This window comes from Lepidochelys kempii, chromosome 22 (assembly GCF_965140265.1).
Source record: "Lepidochelys kempii isolate rLepKem1 chromosome 22, rLepKem1.hap2, whole genome shotgun sequence".
NCBI lineage: Eukaryota > Metazoa > Chordata > Testudines > Cheloniidae > Lepidochelys > Lepidochelys kempii.
Genome location: NC_133277.1, coordinates 2,224,675 through 2,250,263, shown reverse-complemented (window position 1 = coordinate 2,250,263; position 25,589 = coordinate 2,224,675). Strand labels below are relative to the sequence as shown.

Sequence of the window (25,589 nt, the reverse complement as noted above, 5' to 3'; positions counted from 1 at the left end):
CTCCTTTGCACTTTGTGCAGGCATGACCACCTCTTTAAATGCTATTTAACATTTTTCAGACACTGTTTATTTTTCAGTTCAAACTGGTTTCTGAGGTCTGTGTGAGTGATGCTTACAGCATTACTGTATTTGACTCCCAGATCTCATGCTCAGTTCAGGATAGGAGTTCTGCAGGCTCTCTCTGACTAGTTCTCATCAGCCTCCTCTGCAGCTCTTCATGCTGGTTCGTCTCCCAGGAGGAGGCAGCAATGCTGTCACTCCCCAGAAGGATAAGGAGGTTTCTTAGCTAGTAACAAGAAAAGGAGGACTTGTGGCACCTTCATCGGATGAAGTGAGCCGTAGCTCACGAAAGCTTATGCTCAAATAAATTTGTTGGCCTCTAAGGTGCCACAAGTCCTCCTTTTCTTTTTGCGAATAGACTAACACGGCTGCTACTCTGAAACTTAGCTAGTAACGTGTACTTCAGGCAAATTCAAGGCATAGATTCCCAAACCCCTGCCTTTGGATGCTGGAAGCCTTGGAGTGATTCTGGCTGGGGGCAAGAAATGTGATGGGTCAGCGCTGGTGCTGTTTATAGGACATCAGGTCTGATTTAGCCCTCTTGAGAGTATTTGCATGGTCCTAGTGGCAACTGCTCTCTGGTCACGCAATCACAGACATGAAGGTCGCCTTCTTAAAACAAAAAAACTTCAAATCCAGACTCCAGCGAGAAACTGCTGAATTGGAATTCATTTGCAAATTGGATACTATTAATTTAGGCTTAAATAGAGACTGGGAGTGGCTAAGCCATTATGCAAGGTAGCCTGTTTCCTCTTGTTTTTTCCTACCCCCCCCCCCCAGATGTTCTGGTTTAACTTGGATTTAAACTTGGAGAGTGGTCAGTTTGGATGAGCTATTACCAGCAGGAGAGTGAGTTTGTGTGTGTATGGGGGTTGGGGGGATGTGAGAAAACCTGGATTTGTGCAGGAAATAGCCCAACTTGATTAACATGCACATTGTGTAAAGAATTGTCACTTTGGATGGGCTATCACCAGCAGGAGAGTGAATTTGTGTGGGAGGGTGGAGGGTGAGAAAACCTGGATTTGTGCTGGAAATGGCCCACCTGATGATCACTTTAGATAAGCTATTACCAGCAGGACAGTGGGGTGGGAGGAGGTATTGTTTCATATTCTCTGTGTATATATAAAGTCTGCTGCAGTTTCCACGGTATGCATCCGATGAAGTGAGCTGTAGCTCACAAAAGCTCATGCTCAAATAAATTGGTTAGTCTCTAAGGTGCCACAAGTACTCCTTTTCTTTTTGCGAATACAGATGATTTAACTGGGAATTGGTCCTGCTTTGAGCAGGGGGTTGGACTAGATGACCTTCTGGGGTCCCTTCCAACCCTGATATTCTATGATTCTATGACTAACACGGCTGTTACTCTGAAACCTGCTTTCCCAAGAGTTCTGACCTTGGGGCCAGGAAAACTTTCTTCCGGCAGCTCACGGAAGCTACTAGATCGCATGCCCTGATTCTCATGGGTGACTTTAATTTTCCTGATATCTGCTGGGAGAGCAATACAGCAGTGCATAGACAATCCAGGAAGTTTTTGGAAAGCGTAGGGGACAATTTCCTGGCGCAAGTGCTAGAGGAGCCAACTAGGGGGGGCGCTTTTCTTGACCTGCTGCTCACAAACCGGGTAGAATTAGTGGGGGAAGCAAAAGTGGATGGGAATCTGGGAGGCAGTGACCATGAGTTGGTTGAGTTCAGGATCCTGACGCAGGGAAGAAAGGTAAGCAGCAGGATACGGACCCTGGACTTCAGGAAAGCAGACTTCGACTCCTTCAGGGAACGGATGGCCAGGATCCCCTGGGGGACTAACTTGAAGGGGAAAGGAGTCCAGGAGAGCTGGCTGTATTTCAAGGAATCCCTGTTGAGGTTACAGGGACAAACCATCCCGATGAGTCGAAAGAATAGTAAATATGGCAGGCGACCAGCTTGGCTTAATGGTGAAATCCTAGCGGATCTTAAACATAAAAAAGAAGCTTACAAGAAGTGGAAGGTTGGACATATGACCAGGGAAGAGTGTAAAAATATTGCTCGGGCATGTAGGAATGTTATCAGGAGGGCCAAATCGCACCTGGAGCTGCAGCTAGCCAGAGATGTCAAGAGTAACAAGAAGGGTTTCTTCAGGTATGTTGGCAACAAGAAGAAAGCCAAGGAATGTGTGGGCCCCTTACTGAATGAGGGAGGCAACCTAGTGACAGAGGATGTGGAAAAAGCTAATGTACTCAATGCTTTTTTTGCCTCTGTTTTCACTAACAAGGTCAGCTCCCAGACTGCTGCGCTGGGCTTCACAAAATGCGGAAGAGATGGTCAGCCCTCTGTGGAGATAGAGGCGGTTAGGGACTATTTAGAAAAGCTGGACATGCACAAGTCCATGGGGCCGGATGAGTTGCATCCGAGAGTGCTGAAGGAATTGGCGGCTGTGATTGCAGAGCCACTGGCCATTATCTTTGAAAACTCGTGGCGAACGGGGGAAGTCCCGGATGACTGGAAAAAGGCTAATGTAGTGCCAATCTTTAAAAAAGGGAAGAAGGAAGATCCTGGGAACTACAGGCCAGTCAGCCTCACCTCAGTCCCTGGAAAAATCATGGAGCAGGTCCTCAAAGAATCAATCCTGAAGCACTTGCATGAGATGAAAGTGAACAGGAACAGCCAGCATGGATTCACCAAGGGAAGGTCATGCCTGACTAATCTAATCGCCTTTTATGGTGAGATTACTGGTTCTGTGGATGAAGGGAAAGCAGTGGATGTATTGTTTCTTGACTTTAGCAAAGCTTTTGACACGGTCTCCCATAGTATTCTTGTCAGCAAGTTAAGGAAGTATGGACTGGATGAATGCACTATAAGGTGGGTAGAAAGCTGGCTAAATTGTCAGGCTCAACGGGTAGTGATCAATGGCTCCATGTCTAGTTGGCAGCCGGTATCAAGTGGAGTGCCCCAAGGGTCGGTCCTGGGGCCGGTTTTATTCAATATCTTCATAAATGATCTGGAGGATGGTGTGGATTGCACTCTCAGCAAATTTGCGGATGATACTAAACTGGGAGGAGTGGTAGATACGCTGGAGGGGAGGGATAGGATACAGAAGGACCTAGACCAATTGGAAGATTGGGCCAAAAGGAATCTGATGAGGTTCAATAAGGATAAGTGCAGGGTCCTGCACTTAGGACGGAAGAACCCAATGCACAGCTACAGACTAGGGACCGAATGGCTAGGCAGCAGTTCTGCGGAAAAGGACCTAGGGGTGACAGTGGACGAGAAGCTGGATATGAGTCAGCAGTGTGCCCTTGTTGCCAAGAAGGCCAATGGCATTTTGGGATGTATAAGTAGGGGCATAGCGAGCAGATCGAGGGACGTGATCGTTCCCCTCTATTCGACATTGGTGAGGCCTCATCTGGAGTACTGTGTCCAGTTTTGGGCCCCACACTTCAAGAAGGATGTGGATAAATTGGAGAGAGTCCAGCGAAGGGCAACAAAAATGATTAGGGGACTGGAACACATGAGTTATGAGGAGAGGCTGAGGGAGCTGGGATTGTTTAGCCTGCAGAAGAGAAGAATGAGGGGGGATTTGATAGCTGCTTTCAACTACCTGAAAGGGGGTTCCAAAGAGGATGGCTCTAGACTGTTCTCAATGGTAGCAGATGACAGAACGAGGAGTAATGGTCTCAAGTTGCAGTGGGGGAGGTTTAGATTGGATATTAGGAAAAACTTTTTCACTAAGAGGGTGGTGAAACACTGGAATGCGTTACCTAGGGAGGTGGTAGAATCTCCTTCCTTAGAGGTTTTTAAGGTCAGGCTTGACAAAGCCCTGGCTGGGATGATTTAACTGGGAATTGGTCCTGCTTTGAGCAGGGGGTTGGACTAGATGACCTTCTGGGGTCCCTTCCAACCCTGATATTCTATGATTCTATGATTCTATGAAAACGCATGCTTCTACGAGTGGGGATCGGTGCTCTCAGCCTACCAGAACTCTAGTGACTGGGACACTAACCGCAGCTTTTCACTTGTGTTAGACCCAGCTCTGGGAAAAGGAGCTGCCATCTGTCCCTTCTTGTGTCTCATCAAAGGGATTGTTGAGGACATTCCAGTGAGCGAGGGGGCTGGCCAGTGTGTTATGAGGCAATGGGGTGGAATAGCTGATTCTGCAGGCTTAGCTCAGGCAGCAGAATCTCGCTGATGGGAGATGATGCAGCAAAAGGAAAGAGCCCAGCATGACTCTCAGAGGCTGGGGTAGTTTCTGTGCTGCCAGCTGGAAAAACATGCCCAGCTCAAACCCGCTGGAGAATCCCCATGGAGCTTTAGCGGGTAGATTTATGCTGCCCTAGCTCAGACAGTCAAACTTGCTCTAAAACCAGCAGAGCAGATATCGCAGCTTGAGCTAAGCACCCCGAGCTTGAAGTCAGGTGGGCTTGAGTGTCTGAGCTGCTTCCTGAACTGCAGTGACCACACTGCTGTTCTTTAGCACGCGAACTTGAGCACAGGTAGAGGGAGTCTGTCTGTCTAGCTTGCTAGTTGCTGCAGCATAGACATACCCACCAGGACCTTTGCCCAGAGTCACTTTTAGGGCAGAACAGCACTTGACGTTGTTCTGGTTTATCTTGTGGAAATCAAATAATGAAGTATTTAAAATTCGTTAAAGCAATAATAAATCTGATGACTAAACAGGCAGACTTTAAAAGTTAATAGTTAGCACAGCTGCTGAGCCAGAGTTTTCAGATGTTATATCTCCAGTGATCACAAGCATTCTGGATTGTGACCTCTCGCCAAGGCCGATAAATGGGCGCTGTGCTTTCCTCTAGCAAACAGGAGCAGCTAACAGGGGAGTTGTGCGAGGGAGTTCTCCAGGTGAAGGAGGAGCGACTACCTGACGCCTGGGGTGAGTTTGTCGCCTGTTTGTGTGCTTGCTGCTTGACTGAAGTTTACAGTGTGGTCTGTTTGTGTGGGGGGGCCGCGTGCTGAGCCTAGTGGCCTGCTAGGCAAGGCTGAGAGCTTCTTAACGATGCTTTGATCCCTAAGCCCTTTAACACCTGTTAGCCCTTCACCAGGGGGTTAAAAAGCCTGCTCCAAAGCAACCAGAGGAGCTAGCGAACAGGAACAGCTAACGGGAGTTTTGCGAGGGAGTGTGAGAGCCCAATACACCTGATCAACCTGCAAACTTAGGCCAAGAAATATCTGCTTTCCCCACCCCACAAGAAAAAAATTACCCCCCAAAACAATTTAAAAAGCTACAGGAGTAAAAAGCATGCAAGCAGAGTCCAGCAGCAGAGTGGGGGCTAGCCAGTTTATTGCACTCAGTGCAGCATGTACCTTGTTTGTAGGCAGGTGCCGTGTGCATTCAGTGCAAGCAGCTCATGGCCCTCAGAGACAGAGTACGAGCTCTTGAGATCAGAGTGGCTGAACTGGAGGAGCTAATGGAGACAGAAGTGCAGAAACGAGATTTTTTTGGTCCCAGCCCCAGTCTGACAGCCTGTGTGCTGTTGAGGAGGGTGAAAGTCTTGGGGAAGGAGAACATCCCACGGGAGTAGAGGGATACAATCCCATAGTTGGGACCCTCCTTCCAGATGATGTCATGGTGTCCTCTCGGGGTTTCTCTACATCTTAGTAAAGAGGAGAGGATAGAATCGTAGGACTGCAGGGGTCCTCGGGAGGTCATGAAGTCCTGTCCCCTGCACCCATAGTAGAAGTATTATCTAGACCAGTGTTTCCCAAAGTGTAGTACGCATACCCTGGTGGTACGTGAAAGGGTTTCAAGAGGTACATGGCAGAATTTTTTATTTTACTTTATCGGTTTATTTTAGCAGCAGAAAACAATTCACTAAAATTTTATATAAGAATGGTGTACACTTGTACAGTAGAAATACACAGGTTTACATTGTAACTAATATGATAATGCGTTCAGTAACCTCTAATAGCACAGCAGAGCCGATGCAAACCACGCGTGCGTGTTACCACGGCTCGGGCAATACACTTGCCTTTGTGGCATGCACAGAAGTCATACTGACAGATAAAAGATCAAGGTGAATAACTACTCCTAGTAATCTGGAGATCATAGCAAGTACATAATTTGTGTAGTAATATACAAAATTTCTTTTTGTTAAACCCATTTACAATGGATTGCTGGCTAAAAACGGGAAGTTTGAAACGTACAAAAGAAAATTATGAAGGAAATACGAATGTTAGTGATAATTATGCCAAAAAATGCAGTGATATGGCTACATCAGACAATTGTGATGACAAAATTAGTGAACCGTGTGAACCATCTGTAAGTTTATTGAACGTATCAGCTGCAAAGAAAACGAAAAAAGCCTGCAAATATGTTGAAGAATATCTTAAACTGGGATTTTCGTGGACTGGCGATGAGGTGGAGCCTGTTCCACTGTGTGATTTGTTACGAGATTCTCACAAATGAAAGTATGAAACCATCCAACCTAAAACGCCATTTCAATAGCAAACAAAGAATACAAGGGAAAACCTGTAGAATTCTTTGAAAATAAGCGCAAAGATCTCCAAAAGTCCCAGAAAACAATTTGTAATGTGACAGGAGGTGAAAAGTTTTGGAAGCTTCATATAGTGTGGCGTATTTAATTGCAAATTCAGGAGCTGCTGAAGTGATTGGTGAGACATTAGTAAAACCTGCAGCCAAATAATGATGATTGGAGACAAGGCTAGCAAAGCTATAGATTGTGTCCCCCTCTCAAATAACACTGTTCATCACAGATATGGCCGAAAACGTAAAGCAGTAATTATTGTCAAGAGTACAAAAGAGTCGCTACTATGCACTGCAAGCGGATGAATCCACTGATATTGTGAATTTAGCTAATCTTTTGTGGTTTGTCAGATACGAGCTGAATAATGAAGTCCACGATGATGTTTTGTTCTGCCAACCTATGCCAACACATACAACTGGAGAAGCTATTTTTAAAGCTAGTGATGACTTTATCAAAAACAATGACTTGGATTGGAGTCGTTGTGTTGGAATAAGCATGGATGGTGCCAGAGCCATGGTTGGCTCAAAGAAAGGAGTTGTTGCACATATTCAAGCTGTTGCACCAGAAGCAAAATCGACTCATTGTTGCATTCACAGGGAAGCACTTGCAACCCAGAACATGCAGGCAGATCTAAAGCAAGTACTGGATGAAGCTGTGAAAATAATCAATTTTGTGAAAGGCTGCCCTCTGAACGCCTGGCTGTTTTCTCAGCTTTGTGATGAGATGGGCAGTGATTACACACACCTCCTATTTCATACTGAAGTGCATTGGCTTTTGTGTGGGAAAAGTTCTGAATCGCCTGTTTGGAGCTGCAAGAAGAACTGCAAGTTTTTTTTAGATGAAACCTTTAACCTGCAAGACCGTATATAGGACTGGAAATGGCTATGCAAACTAGCATATATTGCAGAATATCTTTGCTCATTTAAACAACCTCAATCTATCCTTGCAAGGGAAACTCATATCCATATTCCATGTTCAAGACAAAGTGAGCGCCATGGTCGCAAAATTGAAGCTGTGGCATAAACGTCTTAGTCATCGTGAACTGGATTCCTTTCCATCTCTTCATGACTTAGTAATAAACTCGACTAACGAACTTGATAGTGATGTGTTGCAAACCATGAAGCAGCATTTGGAAAGCTTGCAGAAAGATCTTCATAATTATTTCCCTGAACCAGACGGCACCTTTGAATGGATAAGGAACCCTTTTATCATCGGTGTTCAAGCATTGCTAAATAACCTCTCTGCTTCAGAAGAACAACAGCTCTTGGAGCTGGCTTCAGATAGCTTCCTGAAAACAAAATTTGAGCAAAATACACTGACGTCATTTTGGTTGGGGGTTAGCTCTGAATATCCAGCTCTATCAGACAAAGCTGTCAAATATCTTCTACCTTTTCCCATCTCATATTTATGCGAGATCGGATTCTCTGCACTGGTTGGCATCAAAACAAAAAAACGAAATAGTCTTATTGATGTGGAGCCCCATCTTCATCTTAAGATCACAAACATTGAGCCAGATATCCCCGCGATAGTGTCTGGTCACAAGCAGTTCCATCCCTCGTACTGATTTCAATACCGAAATAGTAAGTATTAAAACTAGCGCTTTCTTCTCTAACCTAACCAAACCAGCGTATTTTAATTTCAGAATGATACAAATTCACTAATATATGCTGTTTGTTTGCTTCTATTTTAATTATTTCTAGTACTATTTCTATATAACATATTTCTATTAAAATTTTTGTTTCAACTGTGTGTAATTTTGTATTTATTTCTAATAAACATTTAATCCAGAATTAAACTAATTAGGAGTGTTATAAAAATGTGGCTACCCCCGCCCCCCAAATTATCTTCACCAGAGAAGGGGTATGCTGGTAAGACAAATGTCTCAAAAGGGGTACACAACTGTTGTAAGTTTGGGAAACACTGATCTAGACCATCCCTGACAGGTGTTTGTCTAACCTGCTCTTAAAAATCTCCAGTGATGGGGATTCTGCAACCTCCCTCGGCAGAAATTGAAAAAGTACAGGTGGGAACTGGAGAGAAACAGTCCAACAAAAGAGTCCAATTCATTTGCATCATATAACAGATTTATAAAATTTGACACATTTTAGCTGTGCTTGTATACAAATGCCAGAAGTCTAAATAGTAAGATGGGTGAACTAGAGTGCCTGGAATTAAATGAGGTTATTGATATAATAGGCATCACAGAAACTTGGTGGAGGGATATAATCAATGGGACATGGTAATACTAAGGTACAAAATATATAGGAATGACAGAGTAAGTTGTGCTGGGAGGTAGCGGGGGGGCGCTATATGTGAAAGAGAGCATAGAGTCAGATATTAGTAAAAACCTTCAATGAATCAAACTACCATAGAATGTCTGGATAGAAATTCCATCCTTGAATAATAAGAGTACAGCAGTAAGAGTATACTACCAACCAACTGACCAGGATGGTGATAGTGATTGAGAAATGCTCTGGGATATCAGAGAGGCTACAAAAATGGAAAACTCAGTAATGGGGATTTCAAATATCCCCATATTGACTGGGTACATGTCATCTAAGGACAGGATGCAGAGACAAAGTTTATAGACATCACCATCTGCTTCTTGGAGCAGCTAGGCCTGGAACCCACAAGGGAAGAGGCAATTCTTGATTTAGTCCTACGTGGAGCACAGGATCTGGTCCAACAGGTGAATATATTGCTGAGCACTCCGTAATAGTGACTATAACATAATGCAATTTAACATCCTTGTGGGGAGGAAAATCCCAAAGAAGCCTTCAGCTTCCTCTTTTTTTCTGTAGTTCCCCCTTTCTGAAGTTAGTTAAACAGAAATTAATAGGTACAGTCACAAAAGTGAAATGGCTGCAAGCTTCATGGAAACTTTTTAAAAATACCATAAGAGGCTCAAATTAAATGTATACCCCAAATAAAAAAAATAGTAAGTGATTAGAGCAAAAAAAAAGGCATCCTTTAAAATTGGAAGTCAAATCCTAGTGAGGAAAATTGCCAGAGCTTATGTTCCTTTCTAGTCAAGTGTAAAAGTACAATTAGGCAGCCCAAAAAAGAATTTTGAAGAGCAACTAGCCAAATACTCAAAAACTAACAGCAAAAAATGTAAGTACGTTGTTGGGCAGTCTTCCTGCTTCAGATCAGTAGCACCACTGAATGACTGAGGTGCTAAAGAAGCACTCAAGGAAAACAAGGCCATTGCAGAGAAGTTGCTTGAATATTTTGCATTTGTCTTCACCACAGAGGATGTGAAGGAGATTCCTATATAAGGATATAAGCCACTCTTTTAAGTGACAAATCTGAGGAACGGTCTCTCAGACTGAGGCCTCAATAGAGGAGAACTTAGAACAAATTGATAACTTACACAGTAATAAATCACCAGGACCAGCTGGTATTCACCCAAGAGTTCTGAAGGAACTCAGATATGAAATTGCAGAACTACTAACTGCTATGTTATCTATCGCTTAAATCAGCCTCTCTGCCAGATTATTAATATGACACCAATTTTTAAAACAGGCTCCAGATGCAATCCTGGCAATTACAGGCCAGGAAGCCTAACTTCAATACCAGGCAAATTGCTTGAAACTATAGGAAAGAATAGAATTATCAGACACTAGCTGAATTTGATTTGTTGGGGAAAAGTCAACATGGCTTTTATAAAGAAAGATCCTGCTTCACTAATCAATTAGAATTCTTTGGTGGGGTCAACAAACTTGTGGACAAGAGTGATCCAGGGGATATAGGGTATTTGGACTTTCAGAAAGCCTTTTGACAAGACCAAAGACTCATAAGCAAAGCAAGCTGTCATGGGATAAAGGGGAGCGTCCTTTCATAGATCTATAACTGAGTTACAAGACCAGAAACAAATGGTAGGAATAAATGGTCACTTTTCACAATGGCGAAGGGTAAACAGCAGTGTCCCCCAGGATCTGTTCTAGGACCTGTGCTCTTCAACACATTCATAAATGATCTAGAAATGGGGTAAAGGGTGGGGTGGCACAATTTGCAGATGATACAAAATTATTTAAGTCCAAAGCAGACTGGTGAAGAGCTACAAAAGGATCTCACAAAACTGGGTGACTAGGCAACGAAATCGCAGATGATATTCAGTGTTGATAAATGCAAAGTAATGCACATTGGAAAATATTGGAAAAAAAATCAGTCCCAGAACCCCACTCTGGTTCCCTAAAAAAGTTCAATTCACAGCGGTGCTAGCCCTGCTGACAGTGATGGGTTGCATAAATGTCCTCAAGGGCCTGATTTGACCTGAGGAACCTTCGTTACACATACATGACACAGAGAGGAAAGAGCCCAGCTTGACTCAGATTGCACAAAGCTGCTAGTGAAAGAAAAAGAAGCATCTTTATACTTGTAAACTGAGCTCATTTGGTTTGGAATCATGGAGGGGAAGCTCCACAAAGGAATTTTGTTGCCTAAATCCAAGATTTAGATTTTCAGAACCTGATCTCAGCTAATCCTGTAAGTGCCTAAATTATTTAGGTGCCTACATTTCTGCTGCTAAAGTCCCCGTGGCACCTAAATTTCATTGGGCAAGAGACCAAATAACTCCATAGCCCAGGGGCTAGGGCGCTTTTCTGGGACATCCAAATTAGTTATTCCACTGGCTATTTATTTATACAGACCAGAACCCCTTCAATAGAAGAGAGCCCCGCTCCCAAGTGTCCCGTAGTTCAGACATGCACCTGTAGAGTGAGAGACAGGGATTTGAGTGTCTGCTGCAAATTAGGCAGAGCAGAGATTTGAACTTGGGTTTTCCACATCCTAGCTGAGCACCCACACCATTGGGCTAGTGAATATAAGGTGGCAGGGCTACTCCCTACAAAATCATGCTTGGATGATTTTTTTTCCTTTGGGCAAGAAAGGGTTGACCTGGATTAGGCACCTAATTCCAGAAGAGGGTTTGTAGGTCACAGTGACACTAGTGTAAGCAGAGTCAGAATGATCTCTACCGTGACATCTGGTGGTGAGCTGTGGAAAAGGACTTAAGGGGCTGATCTTGTTTGCATGGGCACCCCTACCCTGCCTAACATGATGGACTGCCTGCCCAAATGGTCACTTTGGCTGCTGTGGGATCCCCAGTCTCTTTTTGTTATTGGGGCAGGAGTAATAAAAGGTTGTTATCCTGGTTATGTGAATCAAGGACAGTAGAACTGTACTTGGCATTTTATGATGGAGGGACTCTCCCTCAACTAAGCAGCACTTGCTAAGCAAGGGACATGGGTTCCAAAACCCAGTGAATTGAGAGAGGCTGGGGATAGATATGTGTATCTGGTGGTGTGGGCCCCCTTCTGAGGGTACTAAACACTCCTTTGACCCCCTCCTCTCTCCACTGAGTAATAACAGAGCTAATTTTGATTCCATTAGGAGTCTTGTGACATGCTGCAGAGCTGAAATCACTTATACCTAGGTCTAAGCATTAGACCTAGTTTTGGCTAGTGGTGCACCAGCACTGGGGCTCCCCTACTACCAGCTAAGCTCACTGAGAGCTGAAGTCACTAAAGAGCTGGGTTAAGTAGGGTGGGGGGGCTAGCAGGATGGCAGGGCAGCTGGTGGAGTGGAGCAGAGGGGATAGCAGGGCAGTTGGCAGAGAGGCACAGCTGGCGGTGAAGACTGCAGCAGAACCCCATGGAGAGGCGTGGCACTCAGGTGTCGACCCGAGCAGCGGAGTGTGTAAGATGCTCCCCTTACCTCCCTCCACTTCCACCCAGGCTGGGAGGTAAACTCTGCAGATGAACTTCTGAACTCTGGGGGCTGCACTGAGCAAGGTCATAGAAACATAGAACTGGAAGGGACATCGAGAGGTCATCTATTCCAGTTCCCTGCACTCAAGACCAGGACTAAGTATTATCTAGACCATCTCTGACAGGTGTTTGTCCAACCTCCTCTTAAAAATCCCCAATGATGGAGATTCCACCACCTCCCTAGGCAATTTATTCCAGTGCTTAACCACCCTGACAGGAAGTTTTTCCTAATGTCCCAGCTAAACCGCCCTTGCTGCAATTTAAGCCCATTGCTGGTTCTTCTATCCTCCGAGGTTAAGAAGAACAATTTTTCTCCCTCCTCCTTGTAACAACCTTTTATGTACTTGAAAACGGTTATCATGTCCTCTCTCAGTCTTCTCTTCTCCAATCTTCCCTCATAGGTCATGTTTTCTAGACCTTTAATCATTTTTGTTGCTCTTCTCTGAACTTTCTCCAATTTGTCCACATCCTTCCTGAAATGTGGCGCCCAGAACTGGACACAATACTCCAGTTGAGGCCTAATCAGCGTGGAGTAGAGCGGAAGAAGTACTTCTCATGTCTTGCTTACAATACTCATGCTAATACATCCCAGAATGATGTTTGCTTTTTTTGCAACAGCTTTACATTGTTGACTCATATTCAGTTTGTGATCCACTATGACCCCCAGATTCCTTTCTGCAGTACTCCTTCCTAGGCAGTAATTTCCCATTTTGTATGTATGCAACTGATTGTTCCTTCTTAAGTGAAGTACTTTGCATTTGTCCTTATTGAATTTCATGGATTTCCTATTTACTTCAGACATTTAGAATCATAGAATATCAGGGTTGGAAGGGACCTCAGGAGGTCATCTAGTCCAACCCCCTGCTCAAAAGCAGGACCAAGCCCCAATTAAATCATCCCAGCCAGGGCTTTGTCAACCCTGACCTTAAAAACTTCTAAGGAAGGAGATTCCACCACCTCCCTAGGCAACGCATTCCAGTGTTTCACCACCCTCCTAGTGAAAAAGGTTTTCCTAATATCCAACCTAAACCTCCCCCACTGCAACTTGAGACCATTACTCCTTGTCCTGTCCTCTTCTACCACTGAGAATAGTCTAGAACCATCCTCTCTGGAACCACCTCTCAGGTAGTTGAAAGCAGCTATCAAATCCCCCCTCATTCTTCTCTTCTGCAGACTAAACAATCCCAGTTCCCTCAGCCTCTCCTCATAACTCATGTGTTCCAGACCCCTAATCATTTTTGTTGCCCTTCGCTGGACTCTTTCCAATTTATCCACATCCTTCTTGTAGTGTGGGGCCCAAAACTGGACCCAGGACTCCAGATGAGGCCTCACCAATGTCGAATAGAGGGGGACAATCACATCCCTTGATCTGCTCGCTATGCCCCTACTTATACATCCCAAAATGCCATTGGCCTTCTTGGCAACAAGGGCACACTGCTGACTCATATCCAGCTTCTCGTCCACTGTCACCCCTAGGTCCTTTTCTGCAGAACTGCTGCCTGGCCATTCGGTCCCTAGTCTGTAGCTGTGCATTGGGTTCTTCCGTCCTACGTGCAGGACTCTGAACTTATCCTTATTGAAACTCATCAGATTTCTTTTGGCCCAATCCTCCAATTTGTCTAGGTCCCTCTGTATCCTATCCCTGCCCTCCAGAGTATCTACCACTCCTCCCAGTTTAGTATCATCTGCAAATTTGCTGAGAGTGCAATCCACACCATCCTCCAGATCATTTATGAAGATATTGAACAAAACCGGCCCCAGGACCGACCACTGGGGCACTCCACTTGACACCGGCTGCCAACTAGACATGGAGCCATTGATCACTACCCGTTGAGCCCGACAATCTAGCCAACTTTCTACCCACCTTATAGTGCATTCATCCAGCCCATACTTCTTTAACTTGCTGACAAGAATACTGTGGGAGACCGTGTCAAAAGCTTTGCTAAAGTCAAGAAACAATACATCCACTGCTTTCCCTTCATCCACAGAACCAGTAATCTCATCATAGAAGGCGATTAGATTAGTCAGGCATGACCTTCCCTTGGTGAATCCATGCTGACTGTTCCTGATCACTTTCCTCTCATGCAAGTGCTTCAGGATTGATTCTTTGAGGACCTGCTCCATGATTTTTCTGGGGACTGAAGTGAGGCTGACTGGCCTGTAGTTCCCAGCATCCTCCTTCTTCCCTTTTTTAAAGATGGGCACTACATTAACTTTTTTCCAGTCATCCGGGACTTCCCCCGTTCGCCACGAGTTTTCAAAGATAATGGCCAATGGCTCTGCAATCACAGCCGCCAGTTCCTTTAGCACTCTCAGATGCAACTCGTCCGGCCCCATGGACTTGTGCACGTCCAGCTTTTCTAAATAGTCCCTAACCACCTCTTTCTCCACAGAGGGCTGGCCATCTATTCCCCATGTTGTGATGCCCAGCGCAGCAGTCTGGGAGTTGACCTTGTTAGTGAAGACAGAGGCAAAAAAAAGCATTGAGTACATTAGCTTTTTCCACATCCTCTGTCACTAGGTTGCCTCCCTCATTCATTAAGGGGCCCACACTTTCCTTGGCTTTCTTCTTGTTGCCAACATACCTGAAGAAACCCTTCTTGTTACTCTTAACATCTCTGGCTAGCTGCAGCTCCAGGTGCGATTTGGCCCTCCTGATTTCATTCCTACATGCCCTAGCAATATTTTTATACTTTTCGCTGGTCATATGTCCAACCTTCCACTTCTTGTAAGCTTCTTTTTTATGTTTAAGATCCGCTAGGATTTCACCGTTAAGCCAAGCTGGTCGCCTGCCATATTTACTATTCTTTCGACACATCGGGATGGTTTGTCCCTGTAACCTCAACAGGAATTCCTTGAAATACAGCCAGCTCTCCTGGACTCCTTTCCCCTTCATGTTAGCCCCCCAGGGGATCCTACCCATCCGTTCCCTGAGGGAGTCGAAGTCTGCTTTCCTGAAGTCCAGGGTCCATATCCTGCTGCTTACCTTTCTTCCCTGTGTCAGGATCCTGAACTCAACCAACTCATGGTCACTGCCTCCCAGGTTCCCATCCACTTTTGCTTCCCCTACTAATTCTTCCCGGTTTGTGAGCAGCAGGTCAAGAAAAGCTCCCCCCCAGATGGCTCCTCTAGCACTTGCACCAGGAAATTCTCCCCTACGCTTTCCAAAAACTTCCTGGATTGTCTATGCACTGCTGTATTGCTCTCCCAGCAGATATCAGGAAAATTAAAGTCACCCATGAGAACCAGGGTGTGCGATCTAGTAGCTTCCGCGAGCTGCCGGAAGAAAGCCTCATCCACCTCATCCCCCTGGTCTGGTGGTCTATAGCAGACTCCCACCACTACATCACTCTTGTTGCTCACACTTCTAAACTTAATCCAGAGACACTCAGGTTTTTCTGCAGTTTCGTACCGGAGCTCTGAGCAGTCATACTGCTCCTTTACATACAGTGCTACTCCCCCACCTTTTCTGCCCTGCCTGTCCTTCCGGAACAGTTTATAACCATCCATGACAGTACTCCAGTCATGTGAGTTATCCCACCAAGTCTCTGTTATTCCAATCACGTCATAATTCCTTGACATCACCAGGACCTCCAGTTCTCCCTGCTTGTTTCCAAGGCTTTGTGCATTCATATATAAGCACTTGAGATAACCTGCTGATCGCCCCTCATTCTCAGTATGTAGCAGGAGCCCTCCCCTCACAGACATTCCTGCCTGTGCTTCCTCCCGGTATCCTGCTTTCCCACTTACCTCAGGGCTTTGGTCTCCTTCCCCCGGAGAACCTAGTTTAAAGCCCTCCTCACTAGGTTAGCCAGCCTGCTCACAAAGATGCTCTTCCCTCTCTTCGTAAGGTGGAGCTCGTCTCTGCCCAGCACTCCTCCTTCATGGAACACCATCCCATGGTCAAAGAATCCAAAGCCTTCTCTCCGACACCACCTGCGTAGCCATTCGTTGACTTCCACGATTCAACGGTCCCTAACCAGGCCTTTTCCTTCCAGGGGGAGGATGGACGAGAACACCACTTGCGCCTCAAACTCCTTTATCCTTCTTCCCAGAGTCACGTAGTCCGCAGTGATCCGCTCAAGGTCATTCTTGGCAATATCATTGGTGCCCACGTGGAGAAGCAGGAAGGGGTAGCGATCCGAGGGCTTGATGAGTCTCGGCAGTCTCTCCATCTCATCGCGAATCTTAGCCCCCGGCAAGCAGCAGACTTTTCCCGGTCAGGGCGGCAGATAGATGACTCAGTCCCTCAGAGTAGAGAGTCCCCGACCACCACCACCCGCCTCCTTCTCTTGGGAGTGGTGGTCGTGGAATCCCCCATCTCAGGACAGTGCATCTCATGCCTTCCAACCAGCGGAGTCTCCTTCTGCTTTCTCCCCCCCAGACATACCATCTGGTCCACTCTCTGCAACGGTACCTGTGGAGAGAACATGAAAGTGGTTAGTTACCTGTGTCCGCGTTGCTGGAACCCGGACATTCCCCCTTCTTCTTCTGGAGGTCACATGTTGCCAAGCTTCTTCACTGGCCTCTTGGCTCCGCTGTGCAACCTGCTCTAAATCTTTAGAGCTTTGTGCCCGTAGAAGCCTATCCTGACTTTTGTCCAGAAAATCCTCCGTTTCTCGTATGCAACGCAGGGTCATTATCTGTTGCTCCAGACCTTCAATCTTCTCTTCCAATATGGAGATCAGGATTAAAATTCAAATCCTATCTTCCAAAGCACTCTCAACCCCTCCGAGCTTGGTATTGTCCACAAACTTTATAAGTATACTGTCTATGCCATTATCTAAATCATTGATGAAGATATTGAACAGAACCGGCCCCAGAACCGATCCCAGCGGGACCCTTCCAGCATGACTGCGAACCATGTAACTGCTAACTACTCTCTGGGAATGATTTTCCAACCAGTTATGCACCTACCTTCTAGTAGCTCCATCTAGGTTGTATTTCCCTAGTTTGTTTATGAGAAGGTCATGATGCTAAAAGAGCACTCAAGGACGATAAGGTCACCGCGGAGAAACTAAATGAATTCTTTGCAGCGGTCTTCACGGCAGAGGATGTGAGGGAGATTCCCAAACCTGAGCCATTCTTTTTAGGTGATAAATCTGAGGAACTGTCCCAGATTGAGGTGTCATTAGAAGAGGTTTGGGAACAAATTGATAAGCTAAACAGTAATAAGTCACCAGAACCAGATGGTATTCATCCAAGAGTTCTGAAGGAACTCAAACATGAAATTACAGAACTACTAACTGTAGTATGTAACCTATCATTTAAATCAGCTTCTGTACCAAATGATTGGAGGATAGCTAATGTGATGCCAATTTTTAAAAAGGGCTCCAGAGGTGATCCCAGCAATTACAGGCCTGTAAGCCCGACTTCATTACCGGGCAAACTGGTTGAAACTATAATAAAGAACAAAATCTTCAGACAGATAGATTAATGTAACTTGTTGGGGAAGAGTCAACATGGTTTTTGTAAAGGGAAATCATGCCTCACCAATCTACTAGAATTCTTTGAGGGGGTCAACAAGCATGTGGACAAGGGGGATCCAGTGGACGTAGTGTACTTAGATTTTCAGAAAGCCTTTGACAAGATGCCTCACCAAAGGCTCTTAAGCAAAGTAAGCTGTCATGGGATAAGAGGGAAGGTCCTTTCATGGATTGGGAACTGGTTAAAAGATAGGAACCAAAGGGTAGGAATAAATGGTCAGTTTTCAGAATGGAGAGATGTAAATAATGTTGTTCCCCAGGGGTCTGTACTGGTCCTAGTCCTATTCAATATATTTATAAATGATCTGGAAAAAGGGGTAAACAGTGCGGTGGCAAAATTTGCAGAGGATATAAAACTACTCAAGATAGTTAAGTCCCAGGCAGACTGCGAAGAGCGACAAAAGGATCTCTCAAAACTGGGTGACTGGGCAACAAAATGGCAGATGAAATTCAATGTTGATAAATGCAAAGTAATGCAAAGATAAATGCACATTGGAAAACATAATCCCAACTATACATATAAAATGATGGGGTCTAAATTAACTGTTACCACTCAAGAAAGAGATCTTGGAGTCATTGTGGATAGTTCTATGAAAACAGCCACTCAATGTGCAGCGACAGTCAAAAAAAGCGAACAGAATGTTGGGACTCATTAGGAAAGGGATCGATAATAAGACAGAAAATATCATATTGCCTCTCTATAAATCCATGTTACACCCACATCTTGAATACTGCGTGCAGATGTGGTCGCCCCATCTCAAAAAATATATATTGGAATTGGAAAAAATACAGAAAAGGGCAACAAAAATTATTAGGAATATGGAACGGCTTCCGTATGAGGGGAGATTAATAAGACTGGGACTTTTCAACTTGGAAAAGAGACGACTAAGGGAGTATATGATCAAGGTCTATAAAGTCATGACTGGTGTGGAGAAAGTAAATAAGGAAGTGTTATTTACTCCTTCTCATAACACAAGAACTAGGGGGTCAACAAATGAAATTAAGAGGCAGCAGATTTAAACCAAACAAAAGGAAGTATTTCTTTACACAACGCACAGTCAACCTGTGGCACTTTGCCAGAGGATGTTGTGAAGGCCAAGACTACAACAGCACTATTAGCCAGGATGTGCAGGGATGGTGTCCCTAGGCTGTGTTTGCCAGAAGCTGGGAATGGGTGACAGGGGGTGGATCACTTGATGATTATCTGTTCTGTTCATTCCCTCTGGGGCACCTGGCATTAGCCACTGTCGGAAGACAGGATACTAGGCTACGTGGACATTTGGTCTGACCCAGTATGGCCATTCTTATGTTCTTAAGGCTGAAGCTCAGTGCGGGACCAGATGTTTGGCTGGAGCTCACCAATATCTCATCTGACAGAAAGCAGCTCTGTTTTGTGAAGCAAGAACATCCTTCCATTTAAGGGCACTTTTTGGAAAATTTCAGAGCTACATCGAACGTATTGTATTTTTCTTGATTTAAATTTTGTGAAAGAGAAGCAAAGTGAACTTTGGCTTGTCTGCAACAGTAACCCAGATAAGAATGATCAGGAACTTCAAACTTAAATTAGACAAGTTAAAAAGTCACACTACTGATGTAATTCAGTGGCGCACCCCAAAATATATCAAGATATAATTTATGGCATTTAGACTCATAAACTTTAAGGTCAGAAGGGACCATTATGATTGTCTAGTCTGACCTCCTGCACAACAAACGCTTGTCTAAATTATTCACTTGTTCTTGCCATATTTTAGCCTGAATCCTACCTCAATTTCACTGGTGTTCATTATGGGACATGTGATCGCTCCTAAACTTTTTGTGGAAGCTAAAACAAAAAAGTCATTTAGCACTTCTGCCATTTCCACAACAACAGACGACGTGGGTTTGGCGAGTCTCCTCAATTCAGAGCATTTAAAGGGCCAGCTGGTTGTATACACACCCACTGTAACAAAATATTGATTTTGGAATAGAAGGTGTTGGCATATTTCAATAGCATTTTTGTAGCCCAATCTTCCTGCCCTTAATCTGCCTCTTTGTTTTCTCCTGTTTTATAGTTCACCAGAAGTTTGTGAGGCTTGGCAAACATTAGCACCTCAGCATAGTGCAGAAGCCCCAAGCTCCATCTCCTCCGGCTCTTGCTGGACAGCGACAGGGTACCAATGCTACAGTTTGAAAACAATTTGCAATTATGTTACTCCCCATGATGCTAGGTTGGTTCCAGTTTGCCAGTTAGGGGTCTTCAAGTCACCAGGGCCTGATGAAATACATCCGAGAATACTCAAGGAGCTGACTGAGGAGATATCTGAGCCATTAGCGATTATCTTCAAAAAGTCATGGAAGACAGGAGAGATTCCAGAGGACTGGAAGCGGGAAAATATAGTGCCCATCCATAAAAAAGGCACCAAGGACAATCTGGGGAATTACAGACCATTCAGTGTACAGAAAGATAACAGAGCAAATAATCAAGCAATCAATTTGCAAACACCTAGCAGATAATAAGGTGATACGTAACAGTCAACATGGATTTTTCTCAAGAAAAAATCATGTCAAATCAAGCTAAGAGTTTTATTTGATAGGGTAACAAGCCTAGTGGATAGAGGGGAAACAGCAGATACGGTAAATCTTGACTTTAGTGAGGCTTTTGTTACTGTCTCATGACGGTCTCATAAACAAACTGGGGAAATACAACCTAGATGGAGCTACTATCAGGTGGGTGCATAACTGGTTGGAAAACAGTTCTCAGAGTTATCATCGGTGGTTCACAGTCAAGCCGGAAGGGCATAACAAGTGGTGGGACCAAGAGAAAGGTGCTTGTCCCAGTGTGGTTTACTCTCACTGTCCAATTTATGGGGAGAAGCTATACCAGTATAAACCCTGTTAGCAGTTGTCACAGGGCAAGTGTGCTCTATCCCCTTTTGGGGCAGGGTTAGGGTTATTTCCCTGCAGCTGAGTCTGTGTGATCACCCTTTGTCTCAGGATAGCATGGCCTAGGGGCAAGTGTCAATATGGCTGCCCTCCCCCTCAGGCCTGCTTGGCCCAATGGCCAGAGTCAGTATAGCTGCCCTCTCCCTCAGGGCAGTGTGGCTTAATGGCCAGCGTCAGTAGGGCTGCCCTCTTCAGCAGGGCTGTGTGGCCTAGTGGCTGGTCAGGTGGGTGGCAGCCAGGGTAGGGGGGACCCAGACCCCCCTGCTCCACTGGGTCCTAGCTCAGGGCCCTAGCAGTGGGAAGCGTGCTCACCATTGGGTCAGCGGGGGATCCATCCGAAACACACTGACATCACCCGGCACAATGACTAGTCCCCCTAAGCCCTGGTCTACACTAGGACTTTAGGTCGAATTTAGCAACGTTAAATCGATTTAAACCTGCACCCGTCCACACAGTGAAGCCCTTTATTTCGACTTAAAGGGCTCTTAAAATCGATTTCCTTACTCCACCCCTGACAAGTGGATTAGCGCTTAAATCGACGTTCCCGGCTCGAATTTGGGGTACTGTGGACACAATTCGATGGTATTGGCCTCCGGGAGCTATCCCAGAGTGCTCCATTCTGACCGCTCTGGACAGCACTCTCAACTCAGATGCACTGGCCAGGTAGACAGGAAAAGAACCGCAAACTTTTGAATCTCATTTCCTGTTTGGCCAGCGTGGCAAGCTGCAGGTGACCATGCAGAGCTCATCAGCACAGGTGACCATGATGGAGTCCCAGAATCGCAAAAGAGCTCCAGCATGGACTGAACGGGAGGTACGGGATCTGATCGCTGTTTGGGGAGAGGAATCCGTGCTATCAGAACTCCATTCCAGTTTTCGAAATGCCAAAACCTTTGTGAAAATCTCCCAGGGCATGAAGGACAGAGGCCATAACAGGGACCCGAAGCAGTGCCGCGTGAAACTGAAGGAGCTGAGGCAAGCCTACCAGAAAACCAGAGAGGCGAACAGCCGCTCTGGGTCAGAGCCCCAAACATGCCGCTTCTATGATGAGCTGCATGCCATTTTAGGGGGTTCAGCCACCACTACCCCAGCCGTGTTGTTTGACTCCTTCAATGGAGATGGAGGCAATACGGAAGCAGGTTTTGGGGACGAAGAAGATGATGATGAGGAGGAGGTTGTAGATAGCTCACAGCAAGCAAGCGGAGAAACCGGTTTTCCCGACAGCCAGGAACTGTTTCTCACCCTAGACCTGGAGCCAGTACCCCCCGAACCCACCCAAGGCTGCCTCCTGGACCCAGCAGGCGGAGAAGGGACCTCTGGTGAGTGTACCTTTTAAAATGCTATACATGGTTTAAAAGCAAGCATGTGAAAGGATTACTTTGCCCTGGCATTTGCGGTTCTCCTAGATGTAGTCCTAAAGCCTTTGCAAAAGGTTTCTGGGGAGGGCAGCCTTATTTCGTCCTTCATGGTAGGACACTTTACCACTCCAGGCCAGTAACATGTACTCGGGAATCACTGTAGAACAAAGCATTGCAGTGTATGTTTGCTGGCATTCAACCAAAATCCGTTCTTTATCTCTCTGTGTTATCCTCAGGAGAGTGAGATATAATTCATGGTCACCTGGTTGAAATAGAGTGCTTTTCTTCAGGGACACTCAGAGGTGCCCGTTCCTGCTGTGCTGTTTGCCTGTGGCTGAACAGAAATGTTCGCCGCTGTTAGCCACAGGGAGGGGGGAAGGTTGAGGGGGTAGTCACGCGGTGGGAGGAGGCAAAATGCGACCTTGTAACGAAAGCACATGTGCTATGTATGTAATGTTAACAGCAAGGTTTACCCTGAAAGAGTGTAGCGACTGTTTTATAAAATGTGTCTTTTTAAATACCGCTGTCCCTTTTTTTTTCTCCACCAGCTGCATGTGTTTCAATGATCACAGGATCTTCTCCTTCCCAGAGGCTAGTGAAGCTTAGAAAGAAAAAAAAAACGCACTCGCGATGAAATGTTCTCCGAGCTCATGCTGTCCTCCCACACTGACAGAGCACAGACGAATGCGTGGAGGCAAATAATGTCAGAGTGCAGGAAAGCACAAAATGACCGGGAGGAGAGGTGGAGGGCTGAAGAGAGTAAGTGGCGGGCTGAAGACAGGGCTGAAGCTCAAATGTGGCGGCAGCGTGATGAGAGGAGGCAGGATTCAATGCTGAGGCTGCTGCAGGACCAAACCAGAATGCTCCAGTGTATGGTTGAGCTGCAGCAAAGGCAGCTGGAGCACAGACTGCCACTGCTGCCCCTCTGTAACCAACCGCCCTCCTCCCCAAGTTCCATAGCCTCCACACCCAGATGCCCAAGAACGCGGTGGGGGGGCCTCCGGCCAACCAGCCACTCCACCACAGAGGATTGCCCAAAAAAAAGAAGGCTGTCATTCAATAAATTTTAAAGTTGTAAACTTTTAAAGTGCTGTGCTTAAAGTGCTGTGTGGCATTTTCCTTCCCTCCTCCACCACCCCTCCTGGGATACCTTGGTAGTCATCTCCCTATTTGTGTGATGAATGAATAACGAATGCATGACTGTGAAGCAGCAATGACTTTATTGCCTCTGCAAGCGGTGATTAAAGGGAGGAGGGGAGGGTGGTTAGCTTACAGGGAAGTAGAGTGAACCAAGGGGCGGGGGGTTTCATCAAGGAGAAACAAACAGAACTTTCACAGCGTAGCCTGGCCAGTCATGAAACTGGTTTTCAAAGCTTCTCTGATGCGTACCGCGCCCTCCTGTGCTCTTCTAACCGCCCTGGTGTCTGGCTGCGCGTAACCAGCAGCTAGGCGATTTGCCTCAGCCTCCCACCCCGCCATAAACGTCTCCCCCTTACTCTCACAGATATTGTGGAGCACACAGCAAGCAGTAATAACAGTGGGAATATTGGTTTCGCTGAGGTCTAAGCGAGTCAGTAAACTGCGCCAGCGCGCCTTTAAACGTCCAAATGCACATTCTACCACCATTCTGCACTTGCTCAGCCTGTAGTTGAACAGCTCCTGACTACTGTCCAGGCTGCCTGTGTACGGCTTCATGAGCCATGGCATTAAGGGGTAGGCTGGGTCCCCAAGGATACATATAGGCATTTCAACATCCCCAACAGTTATTTTCTGGTCTGGGAATAAGGTCCCTTCCTGCAGCTTTTGAAACAGACCAGAGTTCCTGAAGATGCAAGCGTCATGTACCTTTCCCGGCCATCCCACGTTGATGTTGGTGAAACGTCCCTTGTGATCCACCAGAGCTTGCAGCACTATCGAAAAGTACCCCTTGCGGTTTATGTACTCGCCGGCTTGGTGCTCTGGTGCCAAGATAGGGATATGGGTTCCGTCTATAGCCCCACCACAGTTAGGGAATCCCATTGCAGCAAAGCCATCCACTATGACCTGTACATTTCCCAGGGTCACTACCCTTGATATCAGCAGATCTTTGATTGCGTGAGCTACTTGCATCACAGCAGCCCCCACAGTAGATTTGCCCACTCCAAATTGATTCCCAACTGACCGGTAGCTGTCTGGCGTTGCAAGCTTCCACAGGGCTATCGCCACTCGCTTCTCAACTGTGAGGGCTGCTCTCATCCTGGTATTCATGCGCTTCAGGGCAGGGGAAAGCAAGTCACAAAGTTCCATGAAAGTGCCCTTACGCATGCGAAAGTTTCGCAGCCACTGAGAATCGTCCCAGACCTGCAACACTATGCGGTCCCACCAGTCTGTGCTTGTTTCCCGAGCCCAGAATCGGCGTTCCACAGCATGAACCTGCCCCATTAGCACCATGATGCATGCATTGTCAGGGCCCATGCTTTCAGAGAAATCTGTGTCCATGTCCTGATCACTCACGGGACCGCGCTGATGTCGCCTCCTCGCCCGGTATCGCGTTGCCATGTTCTGGTGCTGCATATACTGCTGGATAATGCGTGTGGTGGTTGATGTGCTCCTAATTGCCAAAATGAGCTCAGCGGCCTCCATGCTTGCCTTGGTATGGTGTCCGCACAGAAAAAAGGCGTGGAACGATTGTCTGCCATTGCTCTGACGGAGGGAGGGGCGACTGACGACACGGCTTACAGGGTTGGCTTCAGGGAGCTAAAATCAACAAAGGGCGTGCCTGTACATCAAGGAGTATTTCAGGCAGGACTGCACGGAGGGTTCCAATAAGAAATGGTGCACCAAAGTTATCGTTGTTATTGGAACAAGGAGGTTAGCCTGGCCTCTGATTGATACATGGCTAGATTTACCTCGCTGCGCCTTCTCTGTGAGTGACTGCAGTGTGATCTAGACAGGGGAGGAGGAAAATGAGTACAAAACAAATCTGGTCTATTTCTTGTTCTGACCCACTCCATCTATCCTTTACATCTTTGGCTGGCAGCAGACGGTGCAGAAGGACTGCATGCCATCCACATCTCATGGCTGCTTGGCAGAAGATGGTACAGTACGACTGCTAGCAATCCTCATCTCTTGCCTGCCTGGCAGAAGATGGTACAGTACGACTGCTAGCAGTCCGTATCGCCTGCCCGCTCACCATAAGACGGTTCAATAGGACTGCAGGACTAAAGAGAATGACCTGGTCAAGTCACTCCAAATTTAGTCCCTGCGCCCATGTCTGCCCAGGCGCTCCCAGCCGACGTGGCCAGGAGCACCTCGGACACGACGAGGACGACTACCAGTCATATTGCACCGTCTGCTGCCAGAAGGCAATGGGTTGCTGCTACTGTGCAGCAAAGCCGTACCGCGTCTGCCAGCACCCAGGAGACATAGGGTGACGGTTACCTGAGCTGGCTCCATGCTTGCCGTGGTATGGTGTCTGCACAGGTAACTCATGAAAAAAGGCGCGAAACGATTGTCTGCCCTTGCTTTCATGGAGGGAGG

General features: G+C 46.2%; 1 protein-coding gene across 6 annotated transcripts in view; it reads left to right on the top strand.

Annotated features, from left to right (window-relative positions):
* The window catches only part of CCDC15 (coiled-coil domain containing 15), a 74,658-nt gene that overhangs the window by 34,196 nt on the left and 14,873 nt on the right, over window positions 1-25,589 (top strand). The window contains exons 10-11 of one of the 6 annotated variants that reach the window (XR_012155905.1): window positions 4,845-4,921; window positions 22,619-22,765. The exons of 1 other annotated variant lie outside the window; for it this stretch is intronic. Coding sequence is in view for 2 of the 5 variants with exons in the window: in XM_073320788.1 (XP_073176889.1) it covers window positions 19,842-19,876 (35 nt within the window). In the remaining 3 variants the exon portion in view is untranslated. Of the gene's footprint in view, window positions 1-4,844; window positions 4,984-6,883; window positions 8,153-19,841; window positions 21,207-22,618; window positions 22,766-25,589 lie in introns of those variants that run through there. 4 more of the 6 variants (XR_012155904.1, XR_012155906.1, XM_073320788.1 and 1 more) reach the window with 4 other exon arrangements.